This window comes from Rhipicephalus sanguineus, chromosome 1 (assembly GCF_013339695.2).
Source record: "Rhipicephalus sanguineus isolate Rsan-2018 chromosome 1, BIME_Rsan_1.4, whole genome shotgun sequence".
NCBI classification, from domain to species: Eukaryota; Metazoa; Arthropoda; class Arachnida; order Ixodida; family Ixodidae; genus Rhipicephalus; species Rhipicephalus sanguineus.
Window position 1 is genome coordinate 189971904 of NC_051176.1, and position 22658 is coordinate 189994561.

Here is a 22658-nt window from a genome sequence, read left to right on the forward strand (position 1 = left end):
TTCGTCTTCCTCCCTGCAAATACAACAGCCATATCGCAGCCGATGGACCAAGGGGTCATTCTGCAAACGAGGAAGATTTACCGCCACCATCTGTTGAAGCGAGTTTTGCTCTGCTACGACAGTGGAAAGCGGTACAACATAGACCTCCTCGGCGCGATATGTTTGATTGCCTTGCCTGGAAGGAGTTGGAGCCGAAGGTCATCAGGCGCTGCTTTGAGCATGCTGGGTTCCGAAAAGAAGGTGACGAAGATCAGGATGACGTGTGCAGCTCCTCCTGTCTAGACAATGAGGGAGACTCGATGTGTGCCCGAATCACAGACTTCAGCGAAGACGACGGCAACAGACTAGGCTTCGCGGAGTATACAAATGTCGAGACAGGTGTACAAACATCGTACGCTGATGTGCATGAAGAAATCGTCGACAGTGGAGTAGTCTGCGATGACGGCAACGACGGTGACGAGGGTCACGATAATGAACCCGCCCGTGCACCCACTTTAGCGGCTGTTGTCGATGCCGTCAACACCTTCCACAGCTTTGTCGAGTGCAGCGGTGGTGATAGTGAAATGCTAAGTGTGTGTGAGCAGGCTTGAGACATGGCACTTGGGGCAGCCAACTACCGCACTAAGCAATCCAGCATCACTGATTATTTCAAGTGATTTTTTTTTCTCACATGGAAGATGTGATTTCATTTTGTGTGTGTTTTTCTTGCTTTTTTTCTTCAGTTTGATTAATTCGAAAATCCGCATAATTCGAAGAATTTCGTGGTTCGGCGGCCTTCGAATTATCGAGGTTTTACGTATTTATGCAATGGACCCTCAAAGGGCTAATTCGATTTGATTACTGCATTGTTTCAGTTATTTCTACATTGACCGAATGACCCTGCCACAATCCACACATTTCTATAGGATCAAACTTTCATTATTTTAAGTCCGCCGCAGTGGTGCAGTGGTTATGGTGCTCGGCTGCTGACCCAAAGAATTTCACACGTCACAATACGGACTAGAAAAGTTACATGTTAGAGTAAACATGTTAGAGTAAACATGTTAGAGTAAAGAGCGCAACATACTTTGTTCTGCGTAGCGATAAAGTACTACCTTAGAGTGACGATGACACATGAAGTTAATTTTCTACTTTGGACCATAAAAAAAAACTACGGTGTGATTTGGGGTGACTGACAACAGTTTGCTACACGAAGCTAAATTTAGGCTTTGAAGTAGGGTGGCCGGGCTTAGGGGATTGGCAGAAAATGGTGCTATTGGTGTAGTGCTTCCTTCACATGTTCCTCAATATGTATACTGGTTCGGCTGCCTTCACAACATCGGAAAATAATAAAATAATGGCTGATTGAAAGTCCAGCTGCTACCTCTAAAAGTGCGATCTTGTGTTCAGTTTATGAAGTGAAAACCTCGAACGGCTGCCAGGCCATTTTACAACAGTAAAAAAGCTTGAAAGCACAACACTATTCAAAATAATTGCAAGGCACTCACCAGTAAACTGCCGTGCATCACACTGACGCTTGCAGAACAACAGGAGAGTCTCTCCTGCACCGTCTGTGATAACTAGGAGGGTCCTGGGTGCAGCAAGAGAGAAACCAAGGATTTCCAGGCCAGGACATTGTTTTGAGGCCCACGGATTACCCAGCGACAGTTTAGTCGCTGCAGAAGATAGTCACTCATGTTGGCTGTTGGCAGAAGAAGTGCTTTTGTGCCAGCTGATGGCATCTCAGTCATGCCACTGCAATCTGCAAAGTGTGTATAGAGGCTCAGAATGTGCAAAGATGCCTAACTAGATGAAAAAACTTTTACAATAATACCTGTTCACAGAAACACTTGAAAACCAACAAGTAAAAAACACTACAGGGAACCCCGATTGTACGACTTTGAGGGGACCACACACAAAACCGTCATATATCCGGGCATGTATTAAACGAAAAAACTACGAATATAGGCAGTGACGCTCAGTCTTGCCCAAAAAACAGGTACAGACCCGCCTGAAAAAGCCCGCGGCACGACACCGCTTACCGCTTTTCTCCAAGGAAAGTAGATTACATTATTTTTAAAAATGGCATCTAAGCGTTTAATCAGAGGAGGTGTGATCTTTATCTCAACTTAAAAAAAAAAAAATCGAATCTAACGCGCATTTCTTTCCGATAAAACGAGTTCGAAAATTGCCTGCGCATAAAAATGAAACCGAAACTGCATTGGCAACAGCCTCCCGTCAGAAGAGTCAGATACAATGTCATCACCATCACATAATGGCAATGGAGGACATTTTGTAGTGAGTTCGCATAGGATGATTTCGTGCAAAACTGAGCTGTGCGCATCGTATTGTTCCCTTGTGAAGTGCAAATGGTGGGGTGCCGCTGTTATTATGAAGCTCATGTCAAGGGAAACTTATTTTGCACGCCGCCTTTCTGCGTGCTTGAGGCCTGTCACTGCGAGTGCTGCAAACACAGAAGGAGATCTTCAGCTGCATGTCAACGAGGAGAAGTTTCCACGGGCTGAAAACTTAAAAAAAAACCGTATCTTGAAGACTGGGGCCTGGAATATGCCCGCGCAATCCAGGCGTATTCAGAAGCAAAATCAAAGCCAGAAAAAACTGGACCACAGAAGAAAATTAACTGCCAGGAGAATAAATTTTCCATTCTAAGAAGGTATACTGTACCTGTCTCACTCTCTCTTTTGTTCTAGTCGTCAACATGGGGACATGTAAGTTATCCATTAGCACCCGCGAGTATTTGGTGGGCAATAGATTCGAATAAAAAAGGAGATTTTTTTTTCTCGGACAGTATGAGAGTCGTACGATGGGGGTCGGCAAAAAATAGCATCGTATAATCAAGGTTTTTAATACATTACTCTATGGGGGCTTTTGTGGATCAAACCGATTAGTCGTAAATGCGGGTCGTCATAAGACCGGTGGACGTACTATAATCGAGGTTCCACTGTACAGGGCTTGTCCAAAAGTAATGTCAGTGATTATATTGTAAAGCGTCCATACCTCACAACACGCTTGGACAGGTTGATATTGGTGGAGGGGAAGTTAGCTTATGCACACGCAGTAGCACTGTCGTCCGCTACCATCTTGAGAATAAGAAGAGACTTGTCCGTGAAGCTCTTGTTTTCATTTTCTCGTGCAAGCACACAATGAAGCGATCGTTGGATCAAAGAATTCCATCAAGTTTGGTGTGTAAACTTGGCAAGCCTGGAGTGGAAACTTTTCCTATGATAAACACCTTTGGTGATAATTGGTAGTCATAAAGTCAAGTGTACCGGTGGCATAAGGCATTTTTAGAAGGTCGTAAAGAGGTCAGCACTGAAGCCCGCCTTGGACGGCCCTCAACGACCATCACCGATGACCACGCGCCAGTACACACCGCCTTCGTTGTGACCAGCTTTTTTGTCGATTCAAAGGTGCCAAGGGTTCCCCAGCTGCCCCACAAGTCCTGACATGACTCCTCCGGACTTCCTTTTGTTTCTGCGCTTGAAAACTTTCATGCAAGGAGATCATTTCAGGACAGAAGTCAAAGAGGCTTGCACCAAGGCTTTAAAGGACATTCCCGAGGAGGCCTACCGTCACGCCTTCGATGCCTGGAAATCTCACTGAAGCAATGTATCGTCGCAGGAGGAGCTATTTTGAAACCCTTAATTGTGTTGTACTGATCTGATAAATGCATCTTTTTAATCAACTCATTGACATTACTTTTCAGACAGACCCTATACATACCGGTGAAAAGTGTTTCCACTAAGATCCTATGCAAAATTGTACTAATATTGCTTCCGAATAACACCCAATTAAAAAACCCTGTGGTGATGAGCATTCAATTAATTTTAATCACTTGGGATTATTTTTAGCCATACAACCACACCATGAGCATTCTTCGTTTCAACCCCCCATCAAATGTCCACCCTTGCAGTTGCATTACCCGAATAAGTAAGGTACTAAAAATTTTGTTTTTACTTGACATGACCTTTCAGAGTGAAAGCTCTACTCCTTCAGCTTTGAACCCAGAAAATGTCTGGTTTCTGTCAATCTACCTTCAGCGCAGCCAAGGTCATGCCAGTGCCTCGTTCCATGTGTGTTGTCATCACAGCAGCCGGCCAAAGAGCTTCAGTAGAAACACTAGTCCACTGAAGAAAAAGTGCATTTGCATGCCTGTCCACAAGCAGGAACAATGTGTCAGCTGTGCATGAGACATGCTGCAGCTCAACGCCGGAGGCTTTTCAACAAGATCCCACTGTTTCGGAGCTAAAGCGAAAGCACATCAGCTTAAAGCTGCTAGTCTTCCTTTGTATAGTATCCAGTGTGTTGCTATCACATTAATTGCTTCACCATTCAGGCGAAAGCATGGATTTTTTTTATCAACACTACTTACTGTGTAATTTGTGTAAGCAGTATGGGCACCCTACCTATTTTTTACACCCAACCTACTCAAATGCAATTGATGGTTGTGCTGCAAGCAATGCTCAACTGTTCATTCACTACAGAACTATGGTCACTGCACAAAAGAGAAAAAAAAAAGGGAAAGGGAAATAGCAAGGTGTTTTGCGCTGAGGTGCTCAACTGTTGTCCAAAGAAGACTTACATATGTCACCTCCCACATTTCAGACAAAGGAGCTAAATTTTTTGCTTCATTTCCAATCACATTACTAAGACTCTGTTCTAAGCACCACAATGATTGTTTAAGACAACAGCTACAGTGGAACTTCGATTATACGTCCCCCGGTCCTGCGACGACCCGCGTTTTACGACGAATTGGCTTGGTCCCGGCAAACCCCCATAGAAAGAATGTATTAAAAACCTCAATTGTACGACGCAATTTTACGCCGGCCCCCGCCTCGTACGACGCTTCGCTGGACTGTCCGAGAAAAAAAAAGACCTACGATGACGCGGGCTGGCACGCAAACACACTGCGGCCGGGCGAAAAAAAGTCGGGAAACCGAGTTCGTATTCGTGCTGCCACCACAGGGCCTCTTCAATTTTCGACACGCGGTCGGCCATAGCTAGCCAGAGCCAACGTTGGCCGGAGCCAGCCGGATCGCATTCGTTTTGTCGCATTGCACTGCGCACTTCCGTTGTCGCCTTTTTTTTTTCTCTCTCTTCTTTTGGGTGGTTTTGTAGTGACCGTTGTGAGCAGATAACATGGCAGATAATTTCGAGCTCGCTTTCTAGTATGCGATAACTTCACTAGATTTCGTTGTCGTTATACCGGACGTGTTGAACGGCGATTGTTCAGCCAATGTTTGCGACAGCCGCGGAACCGGAACTCGCCGCTGTCTAGCTACCAGAGGGCTGGGGCGTTTTAGCCGCTCGCGATTGTCGAAGCTTGCAAATCGAATAGGCCTACTGCCGTGCCATTCTTCACGTGTTTGCCTCATCGGTTGGTTGTGCTGCGCCGCAGCTGCTGTGTCCACGTGCAAAATTTTCTGTGTTCGGACATTGGTTGTGCGAGGGAAGCTTTCGAATTCTGGTTGTGAGTGCTGCGTCTCGCAATGTCGCGGAACCGAAAAACCGCTGACACTCGGAGAAAAGCTTCGCGTAATCGAGGAGGCAGAGAAGCGGAACGGAGCAACGAAGGCCAGCATTGCCCGCGACCTGAACATTCCCGAGTCGTCGCTGAAAACGATCCTCGCGAAGAAGGACAGCATCCTACTAAATGCGGCAAAGTTCGGCCTGAACAGGAAGGCCGCGAAAGATGGCAAATATGCTGCCATGGAGAAGGCCCTCGTTGAGTGGTTGCGTCAGGCCCGCAGTTCAGGAATCGCCGTGGATGGCGCAATTTTGAAGGAGAAGGCTGAGACAGTTGCATTGCGCTGCGGCATTGACGACTTTAAAGCCTCCAATGGCTGGTTGGATCGCTTTAAAAAACGCAGTGGAGTTGTGTTCAGCCGCTGCTGTGGAAAGAGCGCGTCAGTCAGCTCCGACACTGTAGAAAAGTGGACTGCGTTGCTGCCGGAATTGATACGGGAATACAAGCCGTCCGACGTGTTCAACGCGGACGAAACTGGATTATTTTATAATATGCAGCCATAACAGACATTGGCATTCAAAGGAGAGAGCTGTCACGGGGGTAAGCGAAGCAAAGAGCGTCTTACCGTATTGCTTTGCGCTAATGAAGACGGCTCTGAAAAGCTTCCTGCCCTCGTGATCGGCAAGTTTGAGAAGCCGCGATGCTTCAAGAATTTGAAAAGGCTGCCGTGCCAGTACACGTTCAACCGGAAAGCCTGGATGACGGCTGCTATGTTTTCTACATATCTGCAGCAGCTGGACTCCAAACTGGGGACTAAGAACAGAAAGATTCTTCTGCTTGACAATGCGCCATGCCATCCATCAGATATGTCGCATTTGAGAAATGTGAAAGTTGTATTTCTGCCCCCCAATTGCACTAGCCAGCTGCAGCCACTTGACGCTGGCGTCATCAAGTGCATGAAACAGAAATATCGGAAGTTTCTGGTGCAGCGTCGGCTGGCGGGCATGGAACGCAAGCAGTTGGATAAGAAGCTTTCTGTGCTTGATGCAATACACTACATTGCTAGTGCATGGGACGCAGTCACGCCAGAAACTATCGCCAACTCCTTCAGGCACTGCGGCTTTAATAGAAGTGGTGCTTGTTCTACCAGTGAAGCTGCACTGCTGTTGACGATGAACCAGAGTTCGGCAGCCTGGAGCTGCCTGGATCTTTCGCGGACTATGTTGGTGCCGACGACGACGTTGCAGTGTGCAGTGAAGTGTCGCTGGATGACATTATCGAAACTGTGCGTCCCGACACTGCGAGAACTTGCGTGTCCGTTCTACGTGTCCGTTCCGACTTACGCAGACGTGTTGTGCTACGTCGACCACATTCGGCGGTTTGCTTGCGCACGCGATGAGATCGGCGACTTGCTGCCAGATGTTGCAGCTATCGAAAGAAAGCTGATGCGTCGTGGCTGGGCAAACTCTCAGAAGAAAATCACAGATTTTTTTAAAAGGTGAGAAATAAAGGTTCGTTCACACCTCCGATAAAATGCGTGGTTGTCATTTTTTCAATTAATTCAATCTACGTTCCTCGGAGCAGCGTAGGTTTGTGCCGCGGACTTTCTTAGGCATTATGTGCCCGCTGTTGTGGGGCAAAAATGACCGTCACTGCCTATATTCTCGGTTTTTCGATTATACGACGCCCGGATTATACGACGATTTTGCGCGGTCCCCTGAAAGTCGTATAATCGAAGTTCCACTGTATACATAATGGATCGTTATGGTGCAGGCTAAAAAAATCTATCACAGCAACTAAATTGCAGTGCAATGTTAAATACAAGAGATCTGTTGTTCCTTTTCGTGCCCACAAGGATATAATGGTGGCAGCTATAACCGAACGCACAATCTTGAGATCAGATTCAGAACGTTCTGCAGGAGCAACAGGCACCTGTGCTTTTTTTTTTTTTGCTTCACGCTGTGAAATTGACAAACTATACGAGCAAAATATATTAAAGCATCACTTACTGTTGTAAACCGAGTCAAGCAGGACAGTGACAGTTTGGTTAGCAATGCTCAGATCCAAGGCGAGAGCAAGTTGGAGTTCTTCCGCGATAAAGTCGAATTCAGGTGCATCTCCAGCTAGGGAACGAGATTAAGAAAAAAATATATCATTTTACAAAAGAAAGAAAATGCTGACGGGAACTTTTATACTATTTGGTGCATAATAAAATATTTAAAAGAAGATATTTTGGGTGAGAGTTACATAAACTGTACACTTCCCACAAACCTCTTTGAATTCAAGAATGAATGAAAATGCATAAAATTTTTTTAATTTGGTTTATCTACACGAAATAAATCTTTCCAAATTTTATACCCTTTGCAGATGAATTCCTGCACATTCGTATTTCACAGTACGATTCCAAACACTAGTGACACTAAAATGCAGCCCAATAATTCTTAGGCCATTCTTTGATATAAAATAAAGAATAACAAAACCAAAACATGAATCGTACTAGGTGAGGAAACAGCTTTGAAGTGCCTTCTACAATGTCGATATTATGGCACTTGCAAATGGAGGAGGAAGCTCACTTCTGTCTGCCCACTCCCAATTCCTCAAGCCCCATGAAGTTGTGCAACAGCAGGATTAAGAAATCTAATCAACACCAGTAGATGTGCACCAGCAAATCAGATCTGATGATGTTTCCACCTCTTAAAGGCCAACTCCGGCGATTTTTCGAGGTCAATGGATCTCAATAAAATTCGCTGGATACGTTCCTTTTAACGTTCCCGTTATTTGTGCCAAATTACAAGCTGGAAAGATATGCAGATTCATTACAAATGAATTTTATTGATTGCCCCAACTCTCCCCACCTTGCTTCCCAGAATTATTCGCAACATTGTGTGCCTGACGTCATTTTTTGCAAAGCGGAAGTGACGGAACCGAGGGGCCACTACAGCATCTGCTATCCGCAAGGCAACAATCGTGTGTTTGGCCAGCGCTTCGTTGGCTGGGCGTGCGAATTTCAGTTCCTTGTGGTAGTGCGTGAGATGGGTGGCAAGTGGTGTTGCATTGTGGGCTGCACACGATTCCCTGTTGGCAGTCACGAAACACTCGCACTTAACGAGTACCCTGCGTCCCTATATTAGAGTGTTTTAGCTAGCAATGCCGGTTTACCGCACGGAAAGTACGGTAATATCGTACCGGCTAATGAGTGCACATGCGTGAACATTATCGCACGGAAACACTTTCCGTAACATATACAAGGTGCAGCGAAGCAACGTAACCTAATCCAGTAACGCTGGTGCGTGAAAGGTGGCTCGTACTTGGCTTATATTAAATTCCTTCGGCCCTACCAACGCGATGTTGAACAGCGCTATTGCCAAACTTATGCACTCTTCACATAGCAATATTAAGAAGCTTTGTCAGTCCACAAACTTCTCAGCGATAGCATTTTACCCGATCGCAGCCCCATAAACTAGAGCCGCCTGAACAGGTGGCACCATCTGGCGGTGGAATGCGCAACCAGGCAATCAAATAACTAAACAGGTATGTTCCGCTTCAATGAAGAGGAATTGCGATTTTAGTTGGCCTCCAAATGCGTCGGAATCGCAGCTGTCATTTTCCGACAGCTCTGAGGAGCTTGTGCACGTGGCACGGTCAGTCACACACAAGGTATATTTGCGACGGAGTCGCCTCTCCCCTGAGCATCTGCTCTTCGTCGCTTTCACAGCTTTCATACTACGCACTGCCGGGACCGGCATGCCTTGTATGATTTCCGGTTTTTGCAGACATACGTCACGCGAAGACAGTATGCTCGGTTGGGTTTCGGTGTTGTGCTTTTTTACTTATTTAACACTTTCGTGACCGCATCTATTCCCATCGATAGTATGTTATAGATGACTTCAAGTTTTAGCACTCTCTGAGCGGTTCTGGACAGCTAACGCAATACAAAGGATAAAATAACGTCTTTTATCAGTTTTGCTTGCAAGTTCTTTTTTTCCACCGCGGGGAGATTTTTAAAGCTCGTTTGCAGTCGGGTAGGTGAGCGCTCATTGTTTCAGACTTCACGTCGACGTCGCTCGCGGGTGCTCCACACACAGAAACGGCGAATGTCGACGGATTCTGATTAATCTGAGCGGGAATCTCTGGATGATGGTAGCAGCACAGACACGCGATTCGCCAGGCTTCAGTACGAACGGCGAAAGTGCATCAAACCTCCCCGGAACATCAGCAGTTATCCACCCAAAGTTTCGTCTTCTCCTCGGGTCGTTTTATCGCTGCCGCGCGTCGATGTAAACGTATCCAGTGCGTACTAAAAATAACAGCTCTTATCTGCAAGGTGTTAACTTCATTCGGGCGGGAGCATTTGGCGCCGGCTGCAGAAAGAGCGCTGTTCTCTCCGTGAAGACGGCGCAGAGTGGGCTTTGACCCTACGCTCCGATGTGCTGCGCGGCGGAGTCTTCGTGTTGTTTTTCACCGCAGTAGTCGTCAGAGAGATATGCAACCACACCGATAGGTATGCGTAGATGCATACTTTCGAAAAGCCAACATACAGTGAGAGGGACGGATCCATGGAGGGAGGTTACTGAAGAGAAGATGAGCAAGTTCGTCGCACTCCATGTGTACATGGTAATCGTTGAAGTCCCGCGCTTGCATTGGTGTTGGTGTCGACGACACATATTTCCAGGCCTTCGTCCACCATCAGTCATGCCACGGAAAAGATTCAAGGCTTCTTGAGTGTCTCTGATCTGAAGAAGACGACCGTCGCATCTCACGAGAAGCTTCCCCACGTGTCTTCTCTATTGCAACACATGAGCGATTCCTCTACGCTATTTTTAACCCGTCGGAACCTTTCAGTGGATGAGAAAATGGTGAAATCTGAAGGTCGGCATGGTATCCGGCAGTATATGAGGGAGAAAGAGGTCCAATGAGGGTACAATTATGGATTTTTGCAGATTTGGAACAGGCTACACTGTCCATTTCAACGAATGCACAGGAAAATTGAAAAATACCACAACTGCAAACTATGCTAGGAAGGTTGAACAGAAAAAAAAGTCACAGTTTCGCCGCAAGGGCGAAGCAATGAATGCGATAGCAAGAAACTAATGTTATACGAAGTGAGGCTCGCCAATGGATACTCTCAGTTTGAACAGCGCTCCTGTTGCAAAGGCGGCCGAAGCAGCAAAGGAAACTAGCGTGCTTTAAGTGTCGAGCTGATAGTTCGCGCTCACCTTCTGTTTGTTCGTCTAGCGGCGTCCCTTGAGCTCGAGTGACTTTTGTACGCTCCGTAACATGAGCGCGGACATCACGGTGAAAGCTCAAACCATCCCTCTTCCCCTCACCACGAGAAAACCGCGCGAGCAGACGGCGGAAAGGCAAGGTTCTCCCTGCGCAAATATAAGAAGAAGCAAGCGAGCTCGCCGACGACTTTTAAATGCGCCCGTCGCGCTCCTAGCGCCATCTCGCTGGTAATGAAGAAACGTTTATAAGCGCCTGCAGTCTCCGAGTCCATCCAGCGATAAAGGGTGTGTATATAACGCTCGCCGTTAGCTACATGGAGGATCTGCGTTTCGTGGCGTAGTGGTTAGCGCCACTCGCTGCGTAGCAAGAGGTCGCTGGTTCGATTCCGCGCTTCGTAAACATTTTCCTGAATTATTTTTCTTTGGGGCTTTTATATATATATACATACATATGTACATATATGGTGCATGACGGCGGCGATGGCGACAGCAAAATCCAGCCGAGACTGTCCATATAATTGCTATCGCAATAAAAAAAAATTTTCCGAAACGTGCAGCCAGCCTTTGTTTCACCGCGTCGAGAAACTGCATCACGCGGTGGCATCATAGACACTAGTGCCTATATTCTTGTATTTATGTAAATAATCTTTGTACTTACAGAGCTTATATTTCCACTATTATTTTACGAGGGCTTTGCGTTAAAAACGTATATTTCGATTTTTTTTAATGTTTAGCCTTTGCAGAGTAGCATTGATGTTTTTATGAATCTTTTTTCTTTTGCATTTTTCTTTGTTTGATAATTTTTTATTATATTTGAAATAAATCCGTTGTTTGTAATTAATACTGTTGGAAAGACCAATTCTTCCTCTATAATTTGATACCCTACACTTAGCATCAATTATTTTCTGTGGCAGGAAAAAAAAAATATTTCCTGGACTAGCCAAAAACAAACGATTTTTCCGCGGTCATGAAAGTGTTAAAATTATTCTCCAATTTGCTGAGTATTTCTGCTATTGGGCCTGTGACAGGAGCATCCCAGTAACATAAAAGCTCCATAACATTGAAATGGCCAAAAAATTGCCGGAGTTGGGCTTTAACACAAAAAATATTAATAAACTAATTGAACTAGCATCGCTATAGGTTGTGGAGATGAGTTTCCATAAGGCTTACCCTACAGCACAGTCAGAAAACGACATGACACACCTCCACACCACAATGCACAAAGGGCACTACGGCCGGCTTTGCTGACTCCCTGACACAGCGCAGAAAAGGCCCCATACACAGATCATGAACAAACACGTGTTTATTAACCCATGACGCGGCACTGTGCGACTGTCAAGGATCATGGGCAAAGAAAGGCTCATCGCAAGACCAATCAAGAAAGCGCGCCTGCAATGCTACCGGCTAACCATAAGAGGGGTCTCCACCGAGCACATGAATGAAGTCGCGGAGCAAAGGCCCCATGTAACTGAATCGTTACAGGCCTGATGTCAGGAACTTATCACCACATTTTTTTTCCAGCTTTTTATTTGCTCCACTAAGAGAGCCTTCTCTAAGAAACAATGGAGTTTTGTGATTCATAGAAAACCCAGACATGAACATCAGGCATCAAGCAATAATATCCTTGTGTGCAAAGTGTTCATACATAATGTCCTTACATCCACTATGCACATCAAGCTAGTTTCTCTTTTGCTGCATTTTCCTCACACTAAAACAGGAGGAGACCACCAATGAAATTTTCAAAAAGCAACTTTTAGAAGACATTGTGAAATGTGTGAAAAGTGTGTGAAAGGTTGCAGATATCACACAAAAATGGCAAAGACAGGGGTGGAAGTGGGCTTGAGTGTTTTGGAGCAGCTCAGGGAGCAGGAATAATGTTGTTTTGGAGCAGCTTTGGAGCACCATAATGTGTATTTTGGAGCAATGCAAGTTAGTTTTGGAGCAGAATTCTAGGGTCAAACATCATTGTTGTTAAATTTTTTTTTATTTCTGGTAAACACAAGAAATTCCAACGATTTTAGAAAACATTCAATACTGATGAAGAAACCACACTTAACACAAATGATATATATATATATATACCGTATTTACTCGATTCTAGCGCGCCCTCGATTGTAACGCGCACCCGTTTTCCGCGACCAAAAAAAAAAAAAAAAAAGTAATACATCGATTGTAGCGCGCACCCATTTTTCGTGAGAAAAAGAACAAAAGAAGTCCGTAGGAGTCAAACTTCGCATATTCGAAGAACAAGTATTTGGGTTTTAAGGAACTAAACTTTCAAAAAAGTAAAACACAAAGTCAAAAAGCGGGCCTTGCCGCTAAAACTGTCACCACTACGGCGGCGATACGAGTCGGGTAATGGATCAGTCCTCGTCGCTGTCGGACAACTCCTTGTCGCTTTCAACACTCTTCGATTTCGGGAAACCGGCCCTGCTTTGGTCCACTGAAACCTTTTCGTGAAGCTTTGCTGTAAAAAATCTTCTGCTTATGTTTGCGCCAGTCTCGCACGCACGTTTCGGGAACTTCGAACGACCGCGATGCGGCCCGATTTCCGTCCGTCTCTCTGCACATGTAATAACTATTCTTTTAACCCTTTAATGCCTGAATTATGAAAGCGCCGAAGAAAAAAATGTTTTTCATTTGTCAGCTTTAAATAGCACCCTTAACTTAAATCAGCAGTTGTATTATTCAAAATGCTACGTTAATGCATACTTTTAGGTATGTCGCGAATTCGCGACAACCGGCACTTACGCCAATAGTAGCTCAATATGTTCAATGCAACGCAAGTACGGCATCGTCGCATCAATGAAGCGGATCTCTTCAGGGTGACGTAACTTGGCATTTGACTTTATTGACTCCCACCAATCACGTGACATCGTGTCGGCCACCGTGTGTGCCATAGACTCCGCCGCCCGGTAAAGCCGACTTCTTGGGAGCCGACAGAATGACACGAAGGTGACGGCACCGAGAAATAGATCTAGCTCACCACGAGACAGAGCCAGTCCTTTGTTCGGATTTTTCTGCGTCGTAAACAGATTGCTCTGCTGAACGATGTGTTCCGTGAAGGTGTCATAAAAATTCCTTGAAATATTCAATAGGAGCTCGGACAGTGTCACATTGAGGATGAGCTGTTTTCTAGTGTGGCACTTCCCGCTGTTCTTGACAGTCTGTTTTTTCCATCCCACTGCATGTTTTGGAGAGGCACTAGCTTGGCTGGTCTACCACATCTTCGTCTTCATCCTCACTGCTCGATGAAGCACTCGTGCTTGTGCATGAGGATCGACATCGTCATCTTCGCTGTCATTGAGACAGCTGTCGTCACTTTTATCTTCAGGTGGCAAGCGCATGCGAAGCCTTTTTTCCCCATAAAATGAGCGGAAGTCCATCATGAACTTGTCATATCAGCAGTCATCACTGAGTGACTCAAATGCCGGATGTCGCGAATTCGCGACATACCACAGAAGCGAGGATTGCGCAGGAAATAACGTACTTCGACACAACGTGACATGTCGTGTGCAACCTCTTGTATGGGTGCACATCGAAAAATTTTTATAGGAGATGGAACTTACGTTCTCGCGCAGAAAACAACGAAGAAGTGAGAGCTGTTGCACGTGCTTCGCGCTCTCCGGCAACTGATACACAACACTGGGTTCCAGCTTGCAATATCTTACATGCAATGGCGCTAGATGTCTTGTGCTGAAAGCTACGTTCGCCGCAAATACGTGACAGCCGCCGGTGAAGGCATCAACGCGTTTCGTCTGTTAATAAATCGGCGTTTTTCGGTATGTCGCGAATTCGCGACAACCGGCAGTAAAGGGTTAAATGCGGCATTGTGGTGCACTCATCGAGTATTTAGAGTCGGCACTTCAATGCCGTCGATGCGAACGCAGAACGGCATGACAATCTCCTCAGCATACGTACGAACTAGAGTGTACTAGAATAGGGGAGTGCTCGGAACGGCCGCAGCACCAATGTATAGAAAGTGAAGCCCAAACAGGGTCAATCCGCTTGTAGCGCTGCGATCGGTAGTCTGCAATGTGTCGTTGTTTAAAGAGTTGCGCGCGGCTCCGCGAAAGTGGTGCAGTGGTACAATCCCCGCTTCCCACTCAAAAGGCCCGGGTTCGAATAGCAGCTGTACAGGGTGGGTTTTTATTCGTAGTGTGTACCTTCATAGCTGTATCGGTTTCCCTTACTTTCTTAAAACTAGCTTCAGTTGCTATGTATTGCTACAAAAAGTAACGCAAACTGAGAAGTAAAATAGAAAAAAATTTCACAGTGAGCGTAGTTATTTGAAGCGCCATCCCGCGGAATTCAACAAAAACATAAGGTATGGCCCCCGAGATTGAATCCCACGAGATGGCGCTGCAAATAACTATGTTAACTGAATTTTTTTATCTTACTTCTCATTTTGCGTTACTTTTTGCAGCAATACGTAGCAACTGAAGCTAATTTTAAGAAAGTAAGGGAAACCAATACAGCTATGAAGGTAGACACTACGAATAAGAACCCACCCTGTACAGCTGCGATTCGAACCCGGGCCTTTTGAGTGGGAAGCGGAGATCGTACCGCTGCACCACTTTCGCGGAGCCGCACGCAACTTTTTAAACAACGACACATTGCAGACTACCGATCGCAGCGCTACAAGCGGATTGACCCTCTTTGGGCTTCACTTTTTGAAGCTCGTTCCGGGCACTCCCCTGTTCTAGTACACTCTAGTACGAACTGAAAAAATGGCAGAAATGGCCAAAGCGCGTAGGAGGCGGCCATTTTGAAATGTCGATGGCAATATGATAACCGAGTTTCTTTTCTTTTTTTTTTTTTTCCGGTACTCGATTCTAACGCGCATGCGATTTTTGGACTCGTTTTCCCGTAAAAAAGGTGCGCGTTAGATTCGAGTAAATACGGTATGTATATATATATATATACACATGCCCGCGCGTGCGCGTTATCATTATAACATCACAGCTGTGATAGAGCAATGACTCAGTAAAACGAGATAAGCGATGTTTTGAACAGCTACACTTGACTAGACTGACAAATGAAAAACGTTCATGGTAATGAACGTTTTTCAGTAGCGGCGTTTTCGCGCCGCGTTTGCCGGGTTGCTATATTTTCGTCAAAAGCCTACGCTGGCTTCAAAAAGTTCCTTCGAAACTCGCGGAGGTCAGCACCGTCTGGAGGCATCGGAAGAAAAGAAACAAACACGCGTCTGCACCCTAAACTCCGCTTGTCGGACGAGCGAGCGACGCGCTGCGCGAGGCGTTTTTTTTTTCTACATCGAGTAGGAAGACGCGGCGGCGCGATTTTGAGATGGTGTCCGTCAAAATGACGTGCGCGACCCTCCGAACACGCGTCAGTCGCGCATGAAATCAAACCATTCGGGACGCAATGGCGCGATTTCACGAAGGCATTTGTCAAAAGACACGCACGTCCCTCCAAACGCGCGTAAATCGCGCCAAAAATTGCGCCATGCGGTTCCACCTTTTCCCTTCAAGTTCCCTTCCAAGATTTGTCAATAATTGGTGTCGGTTATATGCAGGCAAATATGATACTTGAGGTGCGATGATACCTAGATGTCGCAAGCGCACAATTTGCATCCCGTGGTTCTGTTTTCGTACCATGTCACATTCGTCTTTTGAGTAAAAAACGTTCCAAGCGTATTTTATTTTTTGTATATTGCTTCACTCGCCACCTCATGAACCAAACCACACACAGCAACGGCGGCAAGCGGCATGTCATGTTGTGTTGCGGATGGTACGAGCTACAGCGTAACCTCTAAGAGCTTGTGTGCAATGCAAAAAATTCTGCACATGGAGAGGCACGCTCTCACTAAAAAAAAATGAGTTTCGGAAATGGTCCAACCGACTTACATAAACCGAAGCCCTGTGAGTGGTTTCGCGGTTTGTAGTGGCTTCATTGACCACAAACGGATAAAACAAATTTTTCTTTCTCATTCAGACTTATGACACAAAATCCATATTACTCCTAGGGTTTAAATGCACATATATACCCCATAAAGTGGATGAGAGGATGGCCGCAGCCGTAGCTCAGTGGTAGAGCATCGGATGCATTATTCGAAGGTCGCAGGTTCAGTCCCTGCCGGCGGCAAGTTATCTTTTCGTCCACTTTACTTTCTTCACATTTATATTCTAATTACTACAAATAACACCCCCTATACTTTCCTTGGCATTATTGTCTGTTAGTTCTCATTAATATTGTGTCTAACAAAGAAAAACAAGCCCTTACAAGTCACCTTCTTTCCTTCATTCACAGAAAATTGTGTGTTTTATCTTTTTTTTAAAGCTTGATGCATGATAGCTAGGACATTCTGTATCAAACCATTATTAGAAACTAGTCAGCTGCAAACAGTAGGTTATTAAAAAATGAGTGGAACTTGGAGAAAGCGTTTCACTTTTACCAGATGACAACTTAGTGCACAACAATATCACGTCACTAGAATGAAACTTTAAATGTGAACTCTGGATGTACTATCGCGCTCAGTATGAGCTACATCACGCGAGCGCGTGGCCGAGCGCTCTACAAGGTTGTACAGCGGCACCGATCACAGCGTACTTTTTGAGTTATCAAGAGAGAGTTTGGCTGCTCGTGCGAGCGCGCATCGCCCCCACATGCTTGCTTTCACCCTCGAAGTTATCATTTTCGAAGCTGATATCACCTCAGGGCAAATCGAGGGCAACGGGAAAGCAAGTGGAGGGGATGCGCGCTCGCAGGGACAGCCAAACTCTCTCCCGATAACTCAAAAATATGCCATAATCGGCGCCACTGTACAACCTTGCAGAGCACTCGGCCACGCGCTCGCGTGACGTAGCTCATACTGAGCGCGATAGTACCTACTTGCAGTTATTCTGGGAAAAGGCCCAAATTATCATAAAACTCACTTGGCCACCATAAGTCTAATAATCAGCCTTTTTTTTTAATATTAATATTCGCAACAATTGCATAAGCTCCTGCTTCTCAGCATGCTAGAGTGGCTTGAACAAACAGAGAGAACCCTAACATAACAGTCTACTATACATAGCTGAGGTACAATACACTCACAGCTTTTCTGCAATCATACCTTTCAACTCTGCAGGAAAGACTGCTGGTTTCCCCGTTATGCTGAGGCTACTTCTTCCTTTTAGGTTGACAGAGTCCAGCGATGCATAGGCATAATTTTCTTTCGAACCTGAAGCATGGATTGTGATGTAGCATACCACTATCTTGCTGCCACTGACATAAGGAGTAAAATGGAAAACTGGAGTGCTTGATGATACAGTGGCATTGCAACCTGGAAAATGAAAACAATGACGTCAATATTACATTTCAGTCAATGAAAAAAATAAAAAGAAACAGACAATTCAGATGAACTAGTTGTTTAAATTATATAAAAAGTTAGGTTGGAATGAAGGCACACACAATAAGACAGTCTGCAAGAACAATCTTGGATATGAACACACAGCAACATTCAGATTACATTTTCTGTAAGTGAAACTACTCAAATAGAGAAAACTGGGGAAGCCTAAGCTTAAGATATCTTAATCAAAATTTTTTATAGAAAACAAATCTGACTGTAGGATTGTAAACAAGACTTCTATATTTTGAACTTTTATGTGGTCAGTGTCAGGGACAGATCCAGGTGCCTACTTTGGGGGGAGCAGTTCCTTATCAGATAATTGGGGGGGGGGGGGGGGAGACAAGAGGTAGAGGGCAGATTCTCCTGACACAGGCCACAGGCTTGGGGGAAGGGAAGGAGGTGGATTCCCCCCCCCCCCCCACCCCACCCGACGGCAGAATGTTGATTTCAACATCCCAGTTAATGCCATATAATGCCTGCTATCTTTAACATCAGAATCACAGGAACCAGTCAATCGCAATGTGCATTTATTGTTACAATAATTCTTACCTTCATTAAACATGCCACTGAATGATCGAGATCCTTTGATGCTTGAGTTTGCAGTGGTAGAAATTGTCACAGTTTCATCAGGAATGAAGTATGTAACAGCATCTACAAAACAAATTAATCGTAATTGCATAATGTTACACTTCAAAATATTACTCAATATGATATTGCACTGTGACAATACAGCCAGCCATAAATAAGCACAGCAAAACAACCAATGCACTGCCACAAGAATTCTGTAATAGTCAATTTAGTGGCTAAAAATCTCTCAATAATTTATACAGCATGTACGGAGTAATATACTTAATAAAACTTTACTTGGCCCACTTGGACATGATTTATGTTGATGTTTCCACAAAATCTATTGTCACTTCTTAATAAGAGCACAGAATTAAAAATTGTTGATTTTCAAGATTTGGCGTCTGTATCGAAGGCGATAAAAAAAACATTTATACCCAAAAACATTTGCAGCCACACCCTTATATAATTCATAACTCAGCAAATTTGTTTTTTAGAATTACCATACTTTTACAAGTTTTCCACGACTTTTGCAGTCAGAATTCCAAGGCTAAAAAACATAGGAAGATGGCAAATGGTTTATCAACACAATGCCAGGTCTTCCAAAGGCCTTAAAAACATACTGCTAAATTCCAAAAGCCAACAAGGATATCAAAGACCTAAACACACAGTGGAGTGTCACAATCTTGTCCTGTCACGGGCAGAGCCCATGAGTGGACAATCATCCTGCCACTTTTCTTGCATTTAGCCTGTTTTGTGTTTTTTTCCTTTATGAACACATGCCAAACAGCCTAATCTGCGGCAGCTCCCATGTTACTTGAAAAGTACAGATCATTCTTTGCATAAATAGATAAATAGCTGTGCTTTGCACAACCTGAAAAGCAGCAGCAGCCGATGCAGTGGGTGTTTCATCCAACTGCAATACAAACCTTTTATGACATTTTTTTCTAATTTCTTTTAAACACATGTTATCCACTTAACACACAACAGGCACATACCATTTAGAATAAACACGTGTATTATGGTGACATCGGAGAAGCTGAGAAGTGATTAATCTGCACAAGAAAGAAGTTAGTTAATTCTGTAGTTACTCACATGCATGCTGCTCTCCTTTCAGACTTATGATGTTTCGAGACACATTTCCAGTTTGACTGCTTAAAGAGAAAGTATCTCCCAAAAACATTGTCACTTTCATGCTAAGGTACAAGCCTGTCCCATTGGATTTAATCACAAAATTGTATGTTTCATTAGTCGTGCAGGCAAAATGCTGAATACGATCTGTCGCATTCGCAGATTCGTCTGTGCAGTTGTATTTATCTGGAAAGAGAGAGAGAAAAAAAGTTAATTTTTGCAGAGACTGCAGTCTTCATGCAACCTATGTCTACAGTGATTAGCTACAAAAATAAAAACCAGAGCTCTCTAAGCTTGTTGCTGATTTCCAGCCATAATCAGCCCGTCATGAGTGGTGGAAAAATATTATGGGAATATTTTTCCCATAATAAGCAAAGGGGAGACCACTACAATCACTATATTACACATGCCCATGTCACCACTGTGCACATAATGACCAGTATTTTGTATTTCAAACAAAAGCGTCTTACCGGCTGCACAAGCTAATAACTTCAATTTTAATGCCAAATTGCATAGTGTGAGTTTCTGGATATGAAAAAAGACCACTTTGATTGTTGTAATTACATGTAAAGAGACATTAATTTTTCCACTAGCAATGGCACAGAAGCAATATGCCACAATGCGTTGATGGTTTGTGTTCTTGCACAAGCCTTCTTTCTCTTTCTTTCAGAATTAGCTTGGTTACACGAAACAAAAACTGTAATAGGCCAACCCACTCTAGTCTTCCCCTCCCTCCTTTCCCCACTAAAGTGAAAGACTGTCTGCCAGAGTTTAAGATAATACTAGCCAGATTGATTATCATCGCTAACACACAATGTGAATGGACAAAAAGCATGACAGTGGGACTGGTGGGATGCACTACTATCACAAGACACCTTCTCCTAAGTGCAAGAAACTTCCGTAATTTGGTATGCAGGGCCCAAAAGGGTAACAAATTTTTCTAACTGATGCTAAAGACTGTCCAGAAGTGACATTCCTCTTTGCCTTCCTTGATATTAAAGCAAAAAGCCGAGATAACACATTTAAATCCCAACCACGTCTTTCTTTTTAATGTATTTTGTTTACCTGCTATGCCGAACATTATCATAGAAAGTTTCGCATGCTCCGAGTTATTTTTTGCTGCTGCTAATATTTGTGAAGATTTATATCACTAAGAGGGAAAAAAAAAAAAGATTCTCACAAGCACTGTCTTTTGCTTCAAGCTTCTTAAGGGCTGACACTAATGTGACAGTTTGCAGACACTATTGTCACCCCGGTCACCACGTTATTTATGCCTTCTGCCCATCTGTTTACAGTACCTGTTGCGTCAGACCAGAAGCTCGCGTGACTTTTGAAAAAAAGTGCGTCGCAGCAGAATATGGTCTACAAAAACTGCAAGTTGTCCCAAATATCAAAATGGACTGCTTATTCTTTGCGTTTGGTGTGAAGTGCTTATCCGTTTCTTTGTTAAATCAATAAGGTCGAAGTCTGGGTCAGTTGGTACATGACGCTGAGGCAAAAACCAGTCAAAAAGACGCCGGACAAGGGGAAGAAGTGACACACACAAGGACTGGACTAGCAACTGTGCTTTATTAGCTGACAGCACCTCCCAGAAGAACCACGGCGCATGCGCTAATCACGTAAAACCATGAAGTCAAAACCCAAAACAAGAAAAACCAAAGCAGAAAATGGCCTACATAACAGCCAAGAATCTACCGCCAGAGTGACAGGAACTCGCATTCCTTCTGCAGTAATGAAATAGACGTACTGCTTACACAATCATCGCGGTGCGTGTTTTATATGATAAGCCTCAAGGATTTCGCGCTCCTCCTTGCCACCCCCTCTACCTAAAATCTTAACATTGGAAAACAGCGGCATACAACCACAGATCTGGCAGTGGCGGGGAAGATTAGTCCCGTCTGACGTGTTCAACGAATTGTGGTGCTCGCGCAGTCGTTCATTCAAGCATCGGCCAGTTTGGCCGATGTATACTTTTTCGCATGTTAGCGGAATCGCATACACAACATGTTTCGCGCAGGTAGTGTACTTGGTTTTATGCCGAATAGAACACACCGGAGTGCTAGTGTTTCCGCGAGCGACACGTGCACACAGCGCAGAAAGTTTGCAAGGCGCCGAAAAGACAACATCTACGCCCTGTCTCAAAGCAACTTTTTTCACATTGTGGGAAACCTTATGTATGTAAGGCATCACTACAACACTCTTGCGCTGGGAATCAATTGGTTCTGGACGTCTATTCGCCGGCCTCTTAAACTTGAAAGAAGTGCAAAGAACTCATTCACTTGTCTGCAAGATGTGGCGCCGCAGTGGCTGCCGCCTAGTTTTAAGCTGTACGGTGAAAGAAAAAGTGGAAATAGCGGTTTTCTTGGATACAGCACGAAATAAACAAATAAACACTACACACCAAATGCAAAAGATAAGCTGTCCATGTGGTTTTTGGGATGACTTGCCGTTCTTCAAGACCATATTCTGCTGCGACACGCCTTATTTCAAAATTTTTTCTAAAAAGGACCGACTGAGTTTCTGCGCGCCTGGTGCTCTCAAGTTTCGGTATTGCCACGATCAAGGTCTTGAGTTTCGGTGACTATTATCTCAAATTGCGTGCATTTTTTGCGATCTTTAAAAAATGGGCATGCCACAAATTGTCACACCATTAAACTCTTTCATATAAACAACGGCCCCAAGGTTAATGAGATTTTGTTAATTGCTAATTTGAGTATAACTTTACGTGCGGCAAAGTTTTTTTACCTTGGCACAGAGTTCGTATACGAAGACGACAGGGGCCTGACTGTCATAGCATTTTTGTTAAAAATCTGTCTAAAAAAATACACCCTGTAGAAACTGTAAGAAATGCTAGAACGACCTGAAAACAACGTAGAAAAGAAGACATGCAACATTCCACTATGCTTGACATTGAGGA

General features: G+C 44.5%; 1 protein-coding gene across 1 annotated transcript in view; it reads right to left on the reverse strand.

Annotated features, from left to right (window-relative positions):
- LOC119404166 (cubilin) overlaps positions 1-22658 on the reverse strand; it is a 128272-nt gene that overhangs the window by 99316 nt on the left and 6298 nt on the right. The window contains exons 4-7 of the mRNA XM_037670754.2: positions 19706-19927; positions 18596-18697; positions 17771-17980; positions 7477-7590 (exon numbers count right to left, since the gene is read on the reverse strand). Coding sequence (XP_037526682.2) covers positions 7477-7590; positions 17771-17980; positions 18596-18697; positions 19706-19927 — 648 coding nt within the window. The remainder of the gene's footprint in view (positions 1-7476; positions 7591-17770; positions 17981-18595; positions 18698-19705; positions 19928-22658) is intronic.